We start from the raw sequence: 18,444 nt of genomic DNA, 5'->3' as shown, positions 1-18,444 counted from the left end.
TCCTTTTATATGTTTGATTACCTACAGTTTCATTCACCTGTAAAACTGGATGTTATACCTACTTGAATTCCAGGTAGTTGAGAAACTTGAAAGATCTCAAGACCTTTCACTATCTGTGTACTGACAATATATGTTGTCCTGTATTTTAGATCCATAAAGATTTTACTACCTCTGGCAGTGGATCAGGACTTAAAAGAGAGGGAAATATGGATCGATTTTTCAAGTATCGTTGTCTCTTTCACTGCTATTGATGGACACTCTTACTGGTTACTACAGATTTTTTAGTGGTCTACCTTCTGCAGTAATTCCATTAAATTGTGAACATTTGACTCATCTCTGCTGGGATTGATCTAGAAGTTGCATCTCTAATCTATGCACTACATGCCTCCCTTATATTCAATAAGGATTAATATCTTCAAAGGATGATACATTTCATTTTAGAGTAAATATCCCTATGGAGAGATTTGAAACTTTTTAGCAGTGCCTGAGAACTAGAAATTCTTTTGATTGTCTTCTAAAATTGTCTCCCTTTCAAGGACATAAATAGCTTTGCTTGTCTTTTAATGGTAACAAGCTAATGAATTACCCACAACTGTCTGTCTTTCCCTAAGTGGTTCTTTGTATGAGGGGAAATCAGAAAGAAAGAAGTCTTGAAAACAACTGTAGTAATTTAGAAAACTTTTATCAAATAATTAAGAAAACTTTCAAAAGGTGTTTGGATAAAGAAAACCATTTTACTCAATAAGAAAACTGCAAAGCAGCAACTTAAATTTCAGCGCACTGTGGTCACTGTGCTACAGCAAATCTCAGCCCTTGATCTGTTTGGTCCCTGGGTCTTCTAGGCTGAAGCTGTTTATTAACCACTACAAGCTAAACTTTTCTTTCTCTATATAATTTGTGGTCATCACTAAAATAAGTAGAAATGCCTTGAAAAATTATATACTGTTCAGAGAAAGATGCTTAAACCTCTGTTTTTGTGGAACATTCAAAGTAATACTGATTTTGCAGTGGATAGGAAACTATGAAGCCAACAAACCCCATAATTTCTGGAGTATCCGTGAATTCATAGCAGAAGCAAACTAGGAAAATAACGTTATGTGTGTACTTTATTTCATGATTTTTAAAAAGGTCAGCTATGAAAGAAGGCATTTGAAAACGTTTCTTGTCATAATCAAGAAAAAGTATAATGTCAAATACACTGGATCTTTAGCAATCTAAACCCCTATCAGCAGTGTTTGCATGTTTCATTCTTAGAGTTGTTGGCAGGATTGGTTGACTGTATTCCTACCATCTGACAAGTGAAAAATCTCACCAAATACAATGATAAATGCTCCATAATAACCTCTATACTGGCTGGATTTTTCTGAATACTGTTTTTCACTCTTGACAGCTAATAATTCCCTTCTAAAAGCGTGAAGTACTAATTTTCTTCTGTTGTTGTGTTCTGATAAAAATGTTGTCAGTCTGATGTTTCCAAAATTAATTTGTCAGTGAATTTGCTGGGCTTTATGCAGTTAGTGTAGATTGTGCCAGAGTAACCTGACAGATTAGATCCTGACCTTACGAAAATCTTGTCAGTACAAGAACTGCAAGGTATATCATATGGGGATTGTAGTATGGCGGGCTCTCAAAAATATTAACAAGTTGTAAAGAGTAGCATTTTTGAACACTTGGTTAGATCTTAACACTCTTGTAGTTTCTTAGTTACAAACCCCAGAATTTTTAAGTCACAAAGTCAGTCTATTATTGATATAGTAAAAATTAGAATCCTATAATGAACCTGGCTGGTATTGAGGGTCACAGAAACAGAGTTTCTATATGACTAGGAACTACTAACTATTTTTTAGCATAAGTTTAGAGGTGATTAGTTGGGTGAAAGAGGAAGAGCTGGTGTATCAGTTACCTTCAGCTCAGTTGTGTATCCTGCAGTTGCATAAAAAGACAAGTGTGTTTGGAGAGGCCTTATGGTAGAAATAACAAAGACTTACTTTGTTGTAGAAGACGGTGGTATGGTGAACTGTTTTTTTTTTTAAATAAAGTATTGAAACCAGATGATGTGAGTGAGGAGTTGTTAGGGTCATCAGAATCTGTGGAGAGCCTGCTCTATGAAAATAGCTTAACTGTGCCTGCCTTCTTGCCTCTATCAAAAGGAAGACTAAAGTAATGTAAAGCCTGTTTATAAATTTACTGAAAAAATAAACAAAGGTGACCAGCAGAAAAGTGTTTGCTAAAGTAATACTGGGGGGAAATGATATATGAATGAATCTGAAATGAATAGCTTGAAATTAGAAAAAGAGTTTCAAGATGACCTGTCATACAGAAGGAGTGTGGATTAAAAAAGCCAATAACCACATTACAGTATTATCACCACAACAGAGCACAATGCAGTCAAATATGATCAATTTGTGATAGAAACTGTGGCCTTCTGTGATGGCAGAGACAGGACTTCAGTTCTGAGACCTTGCCAAGTTTTGTATCCTTACACTTTGTCAGAAGTTTGGGGTAAAAACCCCATCTTCAGCTGTGCATGGCCTGGTGGTCTCATTTGTTGAGAGGAAATCAGACATATGGGCTGCTGGGCACAGAAATTTCCATGACTGGGTAACTGTTGTTTAAAAATGTGCTTTGGTTTTGTGGTTGCCCAGTGAGGAGAGCTCATCAGTGTAAGTGCACCTAATCCCCGACTTCTGATATCAGTAGCGGCTTTAGGTGACGGGAAACCTGACTCAAACAGGGGTGAGTTTGGTCACTAGCAAAGGAAATAAAAGCTCAGACTTTCACAGGATTCTGCATTTGGGGTTCTCCCTTTATGCTTCTTGTTGTATGTCATGTATCACAATCTCTGTGATTACAGAAGGCTAGAGTTTATGCTCCTGTAAAATTACTGGATACTGGATGAAACCAGAAGCCCAATGTACTTCAACAGTTGTGTTGAAAATTGAAAATATAATCTGACATAGGGAGTACCAATTCTCAAACAATCCTGCATTAGTATAATATTGGTATTTTTTTGAGTTTTTTTTCAGGGCAGATGTAAAGTAGGGTTGCTGTTTAATACTTAACTTAATAAAATCAGACCATGTAAATAGTAAATTAATGTCCATTTGTACTATAGTTCTGTTTTATATTTATGATATTCTGATTTTATGTATTTTGCTATCGAATACCATTTGTTAGAGACATCTAGTGCAGTAGATGGATGATGGACTCAATCCTCATGATGGATTGAGTTCTACAAAAATGTTAGTTAGTGAATAAACTGAGAATTTCTCTCATTGTTTACATGAGAGAATTTTTTTTTTTACTGTTTAGCAGACACAAAGGGGGAAAAGAAAATCTCAGTTTGAACTGTATTGCAATTTTCCTTTTGCAGTATTAGCAATAGCTTATTTTTTACATTTTGTTCATGGCAATTTTATGTTGAGTTCTAACTGAAACAGAAAAGTAGAAAATTAGAAGAGGTGCTTTACAGTAGCTAAGGCAGCTGTGTAGGTATTTTACTTTGTTTCTTCATTAAGAAGCCTCACTGTACAATTGATAGCATTGGTGGAAGTTATAGATTAGGTTATATAAAAGATTTATAGTTTTGACTTAAAAGCAATAGGTTCATTAGTGGAGTGGAAATTAAAATTGTGTAAATTATTTGGTATAAAAGTAAAGTTCACATAACCATTTTAAGTATGAAATTTATTTAAATAATCAGTTCTAAAACATAGACCAAGTTAAATCCTTGGGCTTAATCCAATGAAAACTTCTGTGAGACCCTTAAAATATATAGTTGACAACTACTGTTATGTTTCTCTCTTGTGTAAAAATAATTAGTTCTGTTATCCGTGTTTCTGTGTGTGTAATACTGCTGAATATGTCACAAGTCCCACACATTTATTTTTATACATGCATTTCATCAGCTCTTCAAAATCAGGGCAATAATTTTGAACTGTTTGTTCTGGCATAAAGGAAACTCAAATTTCATAGCCTCTGAAATATGTTATTCTTTGTCTTCATTTTTGGACCAGTTTTTAAATTAAGAGATTTCATGCTAACTGTTTATGGTCTTATTAAACATTTTAAAATAAAATGTTTCATTTGCAGCCCATTTCTTGGTCTTTTGTAACAGAGTTGCATCGACTATTTATAACTGCAAAAATTAATGAAGTATTAATTTCTTATTTTCTTAGGGGTCTTGTTTTTGCTTGTTTTGTTGGCAATTTTTTGTTACACTGGAATATCAATGTAACCTGTTTGAATAGTAATTTAGGAAATGAAGTCAAACCTAAAAAAAAATTTTCATCTCTCTAGGAAAGAAGAAAAACTAATTACTGTAAGAAATTTGGTAAAATAATTATTTGGTAAAATACTATTTCATGTGTTTTAGGTTAGCCCATACCCAAAAGCTCAGTCTTCAATATAATTAATTCAGTGTTTCTGAGTACTTTTTTGTATAAACCTTTCTATTAAAACCTCATTACATTTTTCTTAAGCTTTTTGCACTTTTTCTGTGGAATAAAAATTACATCTCTATTCTTAACAGTCAGATTGAACTGTTAATTTTGCCTTTAAATGAGAGAGTATTTATTATTCACTTGAATCTTTTCACTAGAAGTTTCTACCTGAGGGCTTGAACCATCAAGCAGCATCTGATAAATTAAATTTATATGTAAAATGAGGGCTTGGTTAAAATAACAAACTGTGAAATTCCTTATATCTTTGTATCAAGTGATTTAATAATTGCCTCTACTCTGAGCCTGTTTTGCAAAGGTGATCATATGAAAAAATTCTGGAAAGATATTAGGTAAGTCCTCACCTTTTCATGGGAGGACGTGATGGTTCCTTTGTACTTGTGTCTCCCTGGCTGCCTGGCCAAGCTGTGGATTTGCCCTGAGGAAGGATTTGGTGAGTCACAGTGACAGCATCATTCTCACTAGCTGTCCCAAAATGCAAATGCTTCAATATAAAAAGGGAAATGTGCTGGTTTAAATTGTTTAGTAACAGCAGCTGAAATTGCATTTCCTTTGAAGTTCATTAGTGTGTGTTGAGTGAAGTACTTCTATGAGAATTTCACTGTGCCAGATACGCAGACTGACAAGGCTGTCTTTGCAAGAATCTCTCAGCTGCCTCAACAGCTGTAAAAATAAAAATTCCACTCACTGACTATGAAAACTCTTAGCAGCAAATCCTTCCAGTCACTTTTGGCATACTGAGCTTAACCAGAAGATGTTTTTACAAAATACTTAAATAAGTAATTAGAATGGTAGGTGATAAATGATGATTGAAAAGTATAAAGTTGATTATATTGGTAGTATATTTCTAACTTTGTTATTAAAAGGTAGGAAGTAATTAGAAGTAGGTTAATCTTTACCGAAAAGCTTAACAAATGTTTGTTGTGCAGAACAACTGCTCATTCATGCAGAAAAATGACCTGTGATCTGCAAACATCTTCACGTAAGAATAATTTTATGCAGGCACTTTAGCTCTGTTGATTTCCCTGGGATTATTCAGCCATGTTATTGTACGTGTTGCAGTTTGCAGGATCGTTTACTGAACAGATCAGTCAGTATTGCCAAGTAGCCAAATAAAGCAATGTTCAGATACTCATGGGCCTGGCAAATCTTTCTAGCTCTGGGGCTTTGGGCATGCTTTTAGAAAATATGTGGGTCCCGGTGCAAATATTTGTAATTGCCACATAAGAAAATGCACAAGAAACTTGGAATATCCTATAGAATAACATAATTTGTAGTGACTTTGGTGTAAGGTGGATTGCTGCTATACAGAGGAAGAACTTCTATTTGAATAATTTTGTCATATTCTGCATATCTAACATAATTGCCTAGGAAAAAATAGTATTTCTAGTATTTGTAGCAAAAAGGTGGGAAGTGATCATCTAGTGGATTGCAATTAATTATCAAAAACCTGACTTGCCAAAAGACATTCTTAGGGTTCACTTAAAGCAGCATATTCCATAACCTGGAAGTTATTCCACATCCTCTTGAGTGTACCTGTCTTGTGCCATTTATTTTGTGGAGAAGAATTGTGCTGGCTGCTGCACCTCATGCCCCAAACAATGCAAATTATACATTTACTAGGAAGAACTGAATTCCTGTCTGAATTGAATATATTTCATTTCTAGTCCTAGATTCTACAGAGTCAATTTAAATGGTATAATATTTTCATACAAAGTCTTTGCTTTTTTGCATAAAACATAGGATAGGTTGTGAAGCAATAAAAATAACTTTAAAAAAATTTTCCTCCTTGTTGAAAATATAATTATTTGTTCTGTTATAATAAGAAAGTTCTGGGTTTTTTGGTTTCAAGTTAATGCTCTTGCTGTAAATGTTTGTTGGAGTGGTTCTGTTGTTAACTTGATAAGGAAAATTTTACAGACCATACCAATTGTGTATTGGGTTATTAAAGATTATTCTATTCATTTTTGAAACTGGCTGAAATAAAATTCAAAGGCAGTCTTCAAGCCTGTGTATGAATTGTTCATTTTATGTTACAATACTTTATCTTTTATAGAATAAATTTGAATTATTCTATAAATACTGTTTTATGTGATTTATTACTGTAAAGACAATATTTAGAGTTAATTGCTTTTTAATGGTAACAAGGCAATTAATTACACAGAACAGACTTTTTCTCCCCTAAATTTTTCTTTCTTTTATAATTACTGAAGTATTGTGTAAGTAAAAATATGATCTCTTTTGGCAATCACAAAATAAATAATTTTAGCAACTATTTTTCTGTATTTGACAAGATATTAATTACATAAATTAAAAGAATTGGTAACAAATAAAATGGATCATTATTAATCTAAGTTATAAATCTATAGTCTTAAAGTGATTTGAAAAAGAGAAAAATTTTTGATAGAAGTTAAAAGTTTACAACATACATCTGCAGAGCTCTCAGGAAAAATTTTGTCACTGTTCTAACTATCAGGCAAAGATTTATAAAGATATTTTAAGACAAAAATGGCTAAGCTATTGGAAAAAAAAGTTCTTCTAAAGAAAGAATGTATAGATCTTTCTCTCTGCACATATCTCAACTTGAAAATATCTTGTAAGTGCATTGCATAGTACTTATGTAACTCGGAGAAGTGACTGTTCATAGGAATGTGACACATATATGTTGTCAAAGCAAATTATGTTTAAAATGTGTAGCATTTGGTGCCTGCAGCTGTAATGGAAAATACTGTACTACAACTGAGATACATGAAAACTAGAGATGCTTGACTTTTATAGAAAGTAGATTTTTAAAATAAGACATTTTAAAGCAGAAACCAAAGAGAAAAACATGTGATCTTTATTTAGTGACAGCTTTATTGCATGAAATACACATTTTACAAAATGGGGCTTGATTGACAATGTCTTTGGAAAGCTTCTTTTGAAAATCTAAGGTATGAGTTAAAAGATAGATTTTATTGTATTTGAGGTTTCATGTTCATTATTAACCTATAGTAGGTTTCATCTTATTTTTACAATAGTAATTTACAGTTGAAAATCCATATGTGGAACTAATAGATAGCATAGATATAACAGTCACCAACAAAGTGATCTGAAATCAATTTTCTTAACTGTTTAAGCCCCACGCTTTCATTTTTGGCAACAGCATAAATAAATCTGAATAAAAATCCAGAAGAGAAAGTGAAACTCTGATGCAATAAGCTTTTCCTCTGAAAAGTTCTTCAATTAAATATGTGGTTTTTAAAATTTTATAATCCGTAGATGAGATGGCAAAATTCAGAATTCTAATTGACAGAACTGACCACAATTTAATTAAAGCTTTGCAACCTGTCACATGAATTCCTGAGTCTAAATATTTTCATTATTGTCAGCCAAAAAATGAGTACTCTTGCGTGAAGAATGTTCCTACGGTTTGCCTTGTGTAATGGACTTTATGTTTAACCTTCTTTTTGATATAGTAGCTATAATATGAAAATAAATATCAAGAGTTCTATCCAACTCTTCATTAACCTTTAATATAAACTTCTTGTTTATCACCCTTCAGGAAGTAAATTCCGGTATGGAAAAAAGAGTTGTAAAATCAGTGGTCTCATGTAGTAGCCATCTGACATTCTAGTAGCTGTTAATTTTTTGGGGTACTTGTAGTGTTGCAAAATAAGAATCGTAAGGGAGAGACCCCAAGGACATAAAATGTTGCAGAAATAATTTATTTTTAAGGGAAAGCTTTTTCACTTAGGAACTATTCTACACACAAGTAGAAATGAAAAATAAAAAAAAATCCATGCCAGCTAGAGAGGAAAAATGAAGTAGATCAAAAAATATGGAAAAAAAGAAATTGAGACTGATAGGGGAAAAGACTGAGTTTGAATCCGTCTGATATTCCAGCTGTGCATTAAATAGTCTCATTCACCAGTACTTACTTACTAAAGTGTTTGCATGTGAAGGTCTGTTTACTATGACTGTGGAATTGTAGAGATTCCCTTTAGAGGAAGGACAGGCTGGAGCAAAGTAAAAATCCTTTAACTATCTTCTTTTTACCAGATGCTTGAAAGCACTTCCTCCAAACGGCGGATGAGATTGCTGTATTTTTCCATACATTGCAAATGGATGAGTAATGATTTCTTTCAGTAAAGCCCAATAATGGAGACTTGTTTTTTATTTTTTTATTTTATTGATTTTGTCCAACTGCATGTCTCTGTAAATGACTGCAGAGTTTTTAACTCAGAACCCCTTGTTTAGCAATGAGTACCTGAATTTCTGATAAAAGTGTACTTTTAAATAAAGCTAAAATAAACTTGGATAAAGTTTTCTATATTAGCATATTAGGGTATTGTAATCTGGGGAAATAGATTGATAGTATGTACAACATACTGGAGGATCAATTTCACATACAATTATGCAACATCCAGCAAGTCCTTGGTTTTAGCGCCTGTTGTAAAAATCAAGGCATGTGATTGTTTTAAAGTATTGTGTGTGTTGTGGTTGACTGGTTGCTGTGAATTTCAAGAACAGATTTTTACTGAGACCTGTACTCTTAAATTGTTTTGAAGACTTAGTAAGTGTGTATTAGCCATCAAATATTGAAATAGAATTATGTGACCAATTATATGCTTTTATAGTCTAATATAATAATGTATTTTCCACAAAACTTTGAGTGAAAATCAAGCAAATGAAGGAAAATTGGCAAAGGTCATATTGAATAACTTGGGCCAGAATTTTGCCTCTGCAGTTAGGAAACAGAGCAAGATTTGATGTTGTGTTGGATTTTTTACATTAAGAAAAATTTAGATATATTGAAGTAATAACTATAGCTGTTGCTCTTGTAAACACTTATTTTTCCTAACAAAATAATAATTTTTACTTTAATTTAATTTTGGTCATTATGGATATCCTGCTAATAGAATATGACTTTTTCATACAGGTTTTCAAAAGTAAACATTTTACACTGAATCAGAAATCCCAGTCCTACTACTTTACTTCCAAAACCATTTAACTTTAAATTTTTTTCTAACATCTTTCCTAGAAAGTGATCAGTTTGTTTAACAGTCTGTCTTCTAGATAGTAGTCTGTGTTGGGTACTTGAAAACAGCACACTGCAGTACTGGGAGCTGTGGGTCTAGAATATACTTGCATATTTTGGTGTAATGCAACTGACAGATGGATTGGACAGTCAGTTTTGGGATGGTCCAAAAACCATTGCCTTGTCTTATTGGTCAGTTACAACATGGGAATCAAGGTCTTTTTAGTATCAAAATTACCTTTGCCAACAGGTCAGAGTAGAACATCGTGATCTACCTTGTGGGCAGATAAAGGATTTATTACACTCTACTTCCCAGGATTTTGTACTAATGTGTATTTTTTGCTTTACAAAGAAAAGAGTGCCTGGAAATGGAGCTCAGAAGTTTTTATATTGTTTTCATATATATTTTATCTCAGACCTACTCAGACTATGAAGTTTTCTGGGTGAATTAATGCACTATTAAACATCATTGATACTGCGTGCAATCATGCAACTTCTTGGACTTTTTACTTTGGTTCGTTGTCCAGAAAAACCCACTTCACAATGCTGGGGTGAAAGGTTGTGATCTCAGTGTGTTTCCAGTACCTTCTATACTGCCAAATATTGCCATGTATACAAAGCACAGTAATTAAAGTCAGGCTGCCGTGGACTGCAAGGCAGTGTGCATTCAAATCAGTTCATCAACCTGAGAAAATACTTAGTACTTGTTTGTAGAAAAGCAAAGCTTTTTAACTGTTTTCTTTGTGGGTCTGGCAGAAAAGGACCGGTAGATAATACTTCATCTTCCACTTTGCTGAGCCAAGCACAAGGGAAGTTGGCCAGGATTTCTCAGTTGCTGCACTCCTTAAAGGAAAGACCAGGAGGAGACATGTTTTATCACTTCATTTGTCTGCCTTGTAAAACAAATACCTGTACTAAAGATATGGGGAGAAAGGGAGCTGATAATTAGCATCAAGATCAGTTTGATCTGGCTAAGTTATTTCTACATCTATTTCTCGCAGATTTTTGTGATCCATTTTTGTGTACCATTCTGGTACTTGAGAGTAAGAAGATGGAAACTCCACTATTTATTTGGTTTTTAGGGATGATAATGTTACATGTTTGCAGGTTACTTTCAAATGAATGTGGTATTGGTAATGCTTTGTGCTGTTCTAGGTCAAGTAATAAAACTCTTACAGTCATTATCAAATCTTATCTCCAAGTAGAACACAAATTGTAGGGGGTTGAGTAGAGCATGGATTTGACTCAAAGGTTGCAGATATGCAAATCCACTTCATTTTAATAACTACTTAATGCTTAGACAGAGCTTTAATAATCTAAGAGTTCAGAGAAGTTTGAATATGATGCTGCTTTATCCAACAGGTAGTATGCACTCTTAGATGATACAATTTTTCTGTATGTTTAAAAGTGGCACAGGAAAGAGACTCTTACTCCTTTGTTCCTAAAATATTTGTTCCTTGGCAGTAGTTGTCTGGATGTATAGCAGATGTACTAAATATAACCTGCCTATGATTTAATGCAGCACACATGTAGAGAATGAAAATAACATTAATACAAGTTGTTTTTCTAATAAGGACCTTTGTGCAAGAGGAAACACTGTTCTGGTTATGACTACTTGTTCAGTGATATAAATAGAGCTTTTGAGTTTCCAGGACTGTCAGTCTGGCAAAGTTCATTTGACCTCCATTTGTGATGCAAGACTCCTGAAAATAATGTCCTCACTAACATTTTTTCTGTATTTCTGTTAACAGGAAGAATGCTTTTTGAATTTAGAAGCTCCTATTACAAGAGTATGTGGCTATGACACTCCCTTCCCTCACATCTTTGAGCCTTTCTACATCCCAGACAAATGGAAATGCTATGATGCTCTTAGAAGAATGATTAACTACTGAGCAGTAGTACAGGTGAGCAATAAACATCTTGTTATTTAGGTTACTTGCAAGGGTTCTAACAGGATAACTGCAGAGTTTGGGGCTATTACTACTAATTTATTCGGTTTATTTACTACTAGTTTATTTAGTTATTTATAATAGCAATTGCCTCTTATGGCTTTGGACCTTCAGTCTTAAAGGTATCTGAATATTTTTGAGTACTGCCATTGAAATCAGTGTTTAAAATCTGAATCAGTGCTTAATCAATCTGAAAATCTTGAATCCTGAGGAATGAAAAGAATAAAAAGTGAAGGGTGAAAGGAATACTTATGCAGAGAATATATTTTCATCTCTATTAGAATACTCAAGAGTTACTTCAAAGGCAAACCACAGTGTTAAATTTTATAACTTTTTACTCCTCAGGGTGGCCTGTAATCCTGCAAGGTACAAATAACACCCAATTTCCCCTGAATATTGGCTCTGTATTGTAAATGCACACAAACCACTGGAAATACATAAAGCATCTGTAGTGTCTTACAGTTCTGTTGAAGTACTAATATTTATTCAATATTTACTATAAAAATTTTTTTTTCTTTGTAGTTTTCAATGTAATTTGATCATACTTGAAGATTTCTGTTTGCAGAGCACAAAGACTTTGAAGTAATAAGTATATCTGTGTCTGTTACTCACAGTCTGTAACATCTTTTCTTTCATTATAATACTGTACTAAGTAACATTTGACTGTGGGGTGTTTGACCACGATTTAGAATTGTGCTGTGGGAGAACTTGTGGTGTTTAACGACCAGAGTTTAACAGTTTAGAAAATGTGTTAACACAATGTGTTCTGTGCTTCCTTTAATTGAACAAAGTAACCTCGTTTTTGAGATACAGTCTTTGATGGATCTTGTGCATGGAAAATGGAAAGAAGAAAACTACAGAATCTGTAATGGGCAGGCAGGGGATTTTTAGCTGTTGACACCAAAAATAGGAGGGCCAAGAGGGGCTTTATATTAGGGACGCCATCTTCTGTCTGTTTTACCTTTAAATTTAACTGTGAATTAAATTTAGAACCGTGGATAAAAGGTTACCAGTACCACAATGATAATTTCCTTTATATGCATAGTTACTTTCAGAAGACCTTCTGGCATTCCAGTCTGTTTGTTTCCCTCAATAGCTGATAGGGGAGTGCCTGTATGAGAAACGGGGGATTGCTACCAGTGATGCAATGTCTCCAAAAATAATGTAGTTCTACTTTCCTCAAAAATTGCTTGTTATTGACATGCCAGAGCATTTCATAGAATCACAAAGTTTGCTGAATTGGAAGGGAGCCATCAGGATCATTGGGTCCAGGTCCTAGCCCTGTGGAAGACATCCCAAGAATCCTATCACGTGCCTGAGAGTTTTGTCCAAATGCTTCTTGAACTCTGTCAGGTTTGGTGCTGTGACCAATTCTCTAAGATGCCTGTTCCAATGCCCAACCACTCGCTTTTTCCTGATATCTAACCTAAACCTTCCCTGACTCAGCTTCATGCTGTTTCCTCGAGTCTTGCCTTATCATGAGAGCGAAGAGATCACTGCCTGCCCCTCCTGTTCCCCTCACAAGGAAGCTGTAACTGCACTGAGCTCTCCCCTCAGTCTCCTCCAGGCTGAACAGACCCAGTGCCCTCAGCTGCTCCTCACACGGCTTCCCCTCAAGGCCCTTCCCCATCTTTGTGCCCTCCTTTGGACACTCTCTAATAGTTCAATGTCTGTCTCACATTGTGGTGCCCAGAGCTGCCCCCAGCACTGGAGGTGAGGCTGCCCCAGCTCAGAGCAGAGCAGGACAATCCCTCCCTTGCCTGGCTGGTGATGCAGTTCTTAATGCACCTCATTTCCTCGGAATTAAAACTAAAGCTGTTTTCTTACCTGTCATCTTTTTTGTAGAGTATTTAATCAATGCTCTCTTTTTTATAACAGCTGTTCTTGTCTTTGATCTGGGTTGAAGTAAATTCATTAAAGACTTACTTCCTTTTTTTTGTTTGGCACCTCTGTAACAAAGTCAAGGAATTCTCTTACCTAAAGAGAATGGCTTGGTTGTATCTGTTCCTTGAGGCGAGTAACTGGGTCATGATAGGTAGCCTCTGATTTGTTACTCTTTGGAGGAAACCAAAGGACCAAATATTGTTACCTCTGTAACAAAAGGGAGACAAACTGAGGACATTTGGTGGTTCAGAGACTGAGTTAGCCCCCTGCTCCTCTATGGGATGGTAAAGTGAGGGAGATACGAGCTGAAAAAATGGGTTCTGCCATTGCATCGAATTAGCGCACAATCCAGTTTCAACACTGGAAGTCTCCACTAAACCTGATCTAAACCATGGAAAAGTCATCTGCATTTATAATTATGTTTATTTTGTGAGCTGGACTGCACACACAAATATCAGCAGAGGTTATTGGTCAGCTGAAAATGTGGATTTAGCATATCAAGGAGCAGGTTTATTAGAGGTTGTCTGAAAAACAGTGCCAAGACACAGAAAACTCTGCTTTCTGATTTGTCTGGCAAAGCATTCAGGCATTGGGGCCCATAGCACCGTATCTTTTGGTTGGTGTGACTAGATATTAGTGTTTCAGAATTAACTGCTCAAAGTTTCTCTATGTTTTTCTATGAAAAACATGAATGTACCTTGTTGTAAGGCACATTTCAGGGGAGTATTCCCTTATTTTTCTGTCTGCTACCCATTGGTCTTACATACTTGACACAGCAATTGCAAAAAGGTGGCCCACTTATGTTTCTGAGAAATAGAAGGATTGCTTTACATTTGCTTCTTTTTGTACTCATGGTAACATTTTGTTACTTGCCATTGGATGGAATGATGACATTGTGTGTTCCAAACCATCTCATGTGTAGTTCCAAGAAATGGTTTTGCAGGTTGTGTGGATTTGAGCAGTCAATCCTTCTGTGTTAGAAGATGTTAGAGGAGTTGGACGCCTTCATGTCCTAATGTTGGAGAGACAGGGGAGCTAGGAGTTCCCTGTGGTGAAGAGGGGTGTAGGGTTGGCTTTTGGGCTACAGAAATGGTGGAGTGCCCAGCTGGCAACTCAGCCCCACATAGCCTCTCTCATTTTCCCCCAGTGGGATTGAGGAGAGAGAACTGGAAGAGTAAAATAAGCTCTGTGCTGTGGTTAATAATTTCTGAAGTTAGCATTATTATCTTTACGTACATTTAGTTTTGTTCAGCCTATGTTGACAGCATCTCATACACAGGTAGTTGCTTATCTTGAGTTTGTCAGTACAGATGGATTTCCTTCACAAAGACAGTGTTTGTTAATGTGTCCTGTATACCTCACCAATGAGACAGGCAAAAACAAAGTCTTTATCTTTCAGCAGCTTCTCAGTTATTAAAATTTGTAGCTATGTTAGCTATGAGAGAAATAGCTTCCAGGTAGGCAGCTGTGTTCCAGATAACTCTCTGTAGTTGGAAAACAGATAAAGATAAAAAAAGCAGTGAGATTAGGATGGATATACATTTCCTGGGTAAATGGAACCATGTCTGGCTGTTTGTTTGAAGAGGGAACAAAACCCTTAAAAGAAGAAACAGAAGATAACCATGAAACTGAAGAAAATAATGACAAATTTTATTATATACTCTTGTTCACAAATATGTTGAGGGCTGACTGTAGCATAGAAATGGCAGGTATTTAAGGGCTTTTCTGTTATATTTTGCAGATTTTACTACCACATTTGCAAATTTTGTTTTCTTGTCAAATTCTGAATTTTAAAGCTATTCCTTGCTAGGTTACAGTCTGTCCATGAGAGTGTGTGGGTTCATGGAGAGTCGTGATATTACAAATTTAGTTTCTAAAATGCAAAGTTTTCACACTGAACTTCATTGCAGAACTATTTTATGAGAAGTTTAATCTTGATGCTTAAAGGTTAGGTGATGTTAGGGAATCTTAGGGGGTTGGTTTTAATTTATTTTTCTTTCTAAGCATGCATTTGAAATTGGTTGTTCTGGGACTTGGTAGGACTTACTCCTGGCTGTTTGGCAGGGCTTCATACAGGCTAGCTTGAGCATGGGACAACTGTACTTCCTCTCCCTGTTTGATAAATAAGATATCAGAGACTGTGCAAGGTCTTTTTAACCTGAGACTAACAACCAGTTTTTTTTCAAAACATAAATCACAAATGTAGCAGGCTAGACTGCCTGCTTAAATACTAACTGTAACCCACTAGAATAAACAACCTCCAGAAGCTTGAGTAGGACACAACATTCCTGTTTATAATATTTTCCTGCTGGGTGACAAAAACAATGCAAGTGGCCCGTGAATCAAGTCTTGCTTTAGAGCAAGTGAGTAGTCCACATGTAAGACACCGCTCTACCAGAGCTATGAGTTAGATTGTTCGTATGGCTGCTGCAAGTCTGTACTTGCATTCAGACATTGCTGAGAATTCATGCAAGGTCAATAATGAAATTATGTTCAAATAAATCCCTGTAAACAGGAAAGGTGTTGACTATCGTTTCTTTACCAGACCCCTCTTCTCTGTAATAGTAAAATGATAGTATATCTAGTAGGAAAAATATAAAACCTTTGCTTAATATTCTAGAGTAGGAGGGAAGGTAGTTCATGATAAATATTTTTGCGTAAATGGCAATAATTAGTGGTATCATTTGCAGCATTTCTAATTTCTGTGTGTCTACCCTGGCAGCTTTAAAGATGTAAAATAGTATTTAATACAGAATCAGTAAGTAATTGGTAGTAATTTGTTTTAGTTCATGCACCTTGAAGTTAAGGCATTGTGAATTTAAGAAATAAGAATACCCTGGAGTGTGCTGTCTGTTTAATGTGCAAATATTAGTTTCAGTCTTCAGATTTGTAATTTATTTTGTCATCTTTTTCTGCAGAGAGGAGAAGAACAACAGGGAAATACAGAAGCTGCCTTCAAAACCCTTGACATTTTAATCAGATCTTTTGGGTTTGGAATTTACATAGCAGACTTTTCTTTTAACTCAGCTGTCCTGAATGTTCATCTTGGCTATTCTTCAGCAAGTTCAAATTTTCCTTAATTATGAAATCAGTGATGGGCAGGTGATTGTTACAGTAAGTAGTTTCAGATGTATTTAAAAATATTCCAGATGTTGAATGAAAATTGCACATTGCCCTGCTTCACTAAGTTACATCTAGACTTCACTGTGTAAATATTAGAAGCAGAATTTTATTCAATAAAACATATTATGCTCATGTTGTCTCTTAGTTTTGCTGTTGTTTTGGAAGAACCCAAAGGGAAGTCCCTTTTTTCTAGGGAAGGGAGGAGAGCTTTTTTTGCTTTGTTGCTGTGAATGAGAGGCTTAATTGGTCATCTCTGCTGCAATATCCTTCCTTCTAGAATTGGAATGTATCTTCTACTAAGCAGTTGTGCAAAAAGCAATTCCTCTTCTTTTTGCCTTCTTTGCTCTCTGCACAAATCAGTCTCGTGGTGCAGTGCTTCTTACCAAATGGGGGAAGGAGTGGGAGCTTTGAGGAGATGGGTGCCAGTAGCCAGATAATCACATTTCTGTGGTTATTCAGGGGGGTCTTTCTGAGAGAAAGAATACCTTTGTACACAAAGGTGCTCAGGACAATTCTCAAGGTGACAGCTGAAACACACCAGGGAGGATAACTTCACAGTCAATATCGGTGGATCTGTGGAAAGTGCTAAATTGTTATCTTTTCAGGTCCTACCATTTTGTGTAAGATTCTGTGTTCACAGTTTGTGCATTCCCTAAAGAATCCCACAACTGAAAATGAAGTTAATTCTTAATGTATCCAATCAAAATGAGATTGTTGTCAAATCTTGTAAGTTTCCTGTAAATGCCATGTATAGAACTTGTTTATTGTCTGAAATAAGATTGATGATTACATACTTTATTTTTCTTTGCCCTGGATTGAAGCTATTTTAATAATATGAAGAAAAATGGTTTTAAAAATTATTTCTGTCTTTGCAGATCATCAATAGATATTTTAGTAACTGTCTCCTAAAAATGTACTGTTACTGTATTTCAAAGCATATAAAATAGATGGAATTATAGTACTGCCTTAGTAAAAGGTACTTTGGTAATTAATAGCCTTAATAAAATCTACTTTGTATTTATGGTTTTCACAGAAAAAAATTATTTCTAATTTAGTGCGAAGCTCAAGTTCGCGTTGCCTGTATTGAAATACAGAATAATATATTTCTTAATAAACTTGTAGAAAATATTTGCTGTGAATGTGGACTGCTACAATCCGGTTGAGGGGCAGGTTTGTGTTTTCAGTGACTGGTGTTGTGTCAGTTTTAATAGTATAAAAAATTGTTCCTTTCTCCTCTGTTTGGGGTAATAGACTATTTTTCCCTGGCAAAGATGGATTAATTTTCCAAAATAGGTGCTACTCCCAAAAGCCTGTCTAGATGGCAGTATTCACTCACATAACCTGTGTTCAAGGATGGAGGCTGTTTAAGTGTGTGTTACAGTGCTAAACTGGATGGGAAGGTGTAAGCTGGTACATAAAAATAACTGTTTCTTATTAAGTTTCTTAATATTAAAATCCAAAGACAAGTTGTATTTTCTGGTGTTAACCACTTGGGTCTCTTAATTGAATATTCTCAGATTTAACCTGGGCAATGATTGTTTCACTCTAAGTAACTCCTAAAGGAAAAATGATAGTCCAGAAAACTAGTTATCTATCTAGTCATGCTCATTTAACACTAATTGCTGGAAATACGTACAGTACGAAGTTTATTGCTGAGTCTTGAGATCTTCACTGGAAGGATTGCCAAGTATTGGAACAGCCCCAGGGAAACAGGGGAGTGATCATCCCTGGAGGTTTTTAAAAGATGTGTAGCTTTGACATTAGGAGTATGGTTGAGTGGTGGACTTGGTTGTGCCAGGTTAATGGTTGGTCTGGGATGATCTTAGAGGTCTTTTCCAGCCTGAATTATTCTATGATTCTGTGATAGACCTACACAGTCTTCATGGGACCCCACATTTATTAACTGCAGATGAAAGCTTGTATCCTCTTCTGTCATCTAGCTCAATTAAGACTTAGTGCCATAACAACCTCACCATAATAAACAGTACACTGATTATATAAAAATAGG

General features: G+C 35.2%; 1 protein-coding gene across 1 annotated transcript in view; it reads left to right on the top strand.

The window, feature by feature from the left end:
* Positions 1 to 17,464, top strand: part of BCKDHB (branched chain keto acid dehydrogenase E1 subunit beta) — a 118,928-nt gene extending 101,464 nt beyond the window's left edge. The window contains exons 10-11 of the mRNA XM_033056321.2: positions 11,232 to 11,384; positions 16,232 to 17,464. Coding sequence (XP_032912212.1) covers positions 11,232 to 11,372 — 141 coding nt within the window. The 3' untranslated portion in view covers positions 11,373 to 11,384; positions 16,232 to 17,464. The remainder of the gene's footprint in view (positions 1 to 11,231; positions 11,385 to 16,231) is intronic.
* The last annotated feature ends 980 nt before the right edge of the window (positions 17,465 to 18,444 follow it).

Source organism: Catharus ustulatus, chromosome 3 (genome assembly GCF_009819885.2).
Source record: "Catharus ustulatus isolate bCatUst1 chromosome 3, bCatUst1.pri.v2, whole genome shotgun sequence".
In the NCBI taxonomy this organism is placed as follows: Eukaryota; Metazoa; Chordata; class Aves; order Passeriformes; family Turdidae; genus Catharus; species Catharus ustulatus.
The sequence above is the reverse complement of the archived record's forward strand: the minus strand, read 5'-3'. Positions and strand labels throughout refer to the sequence as shown.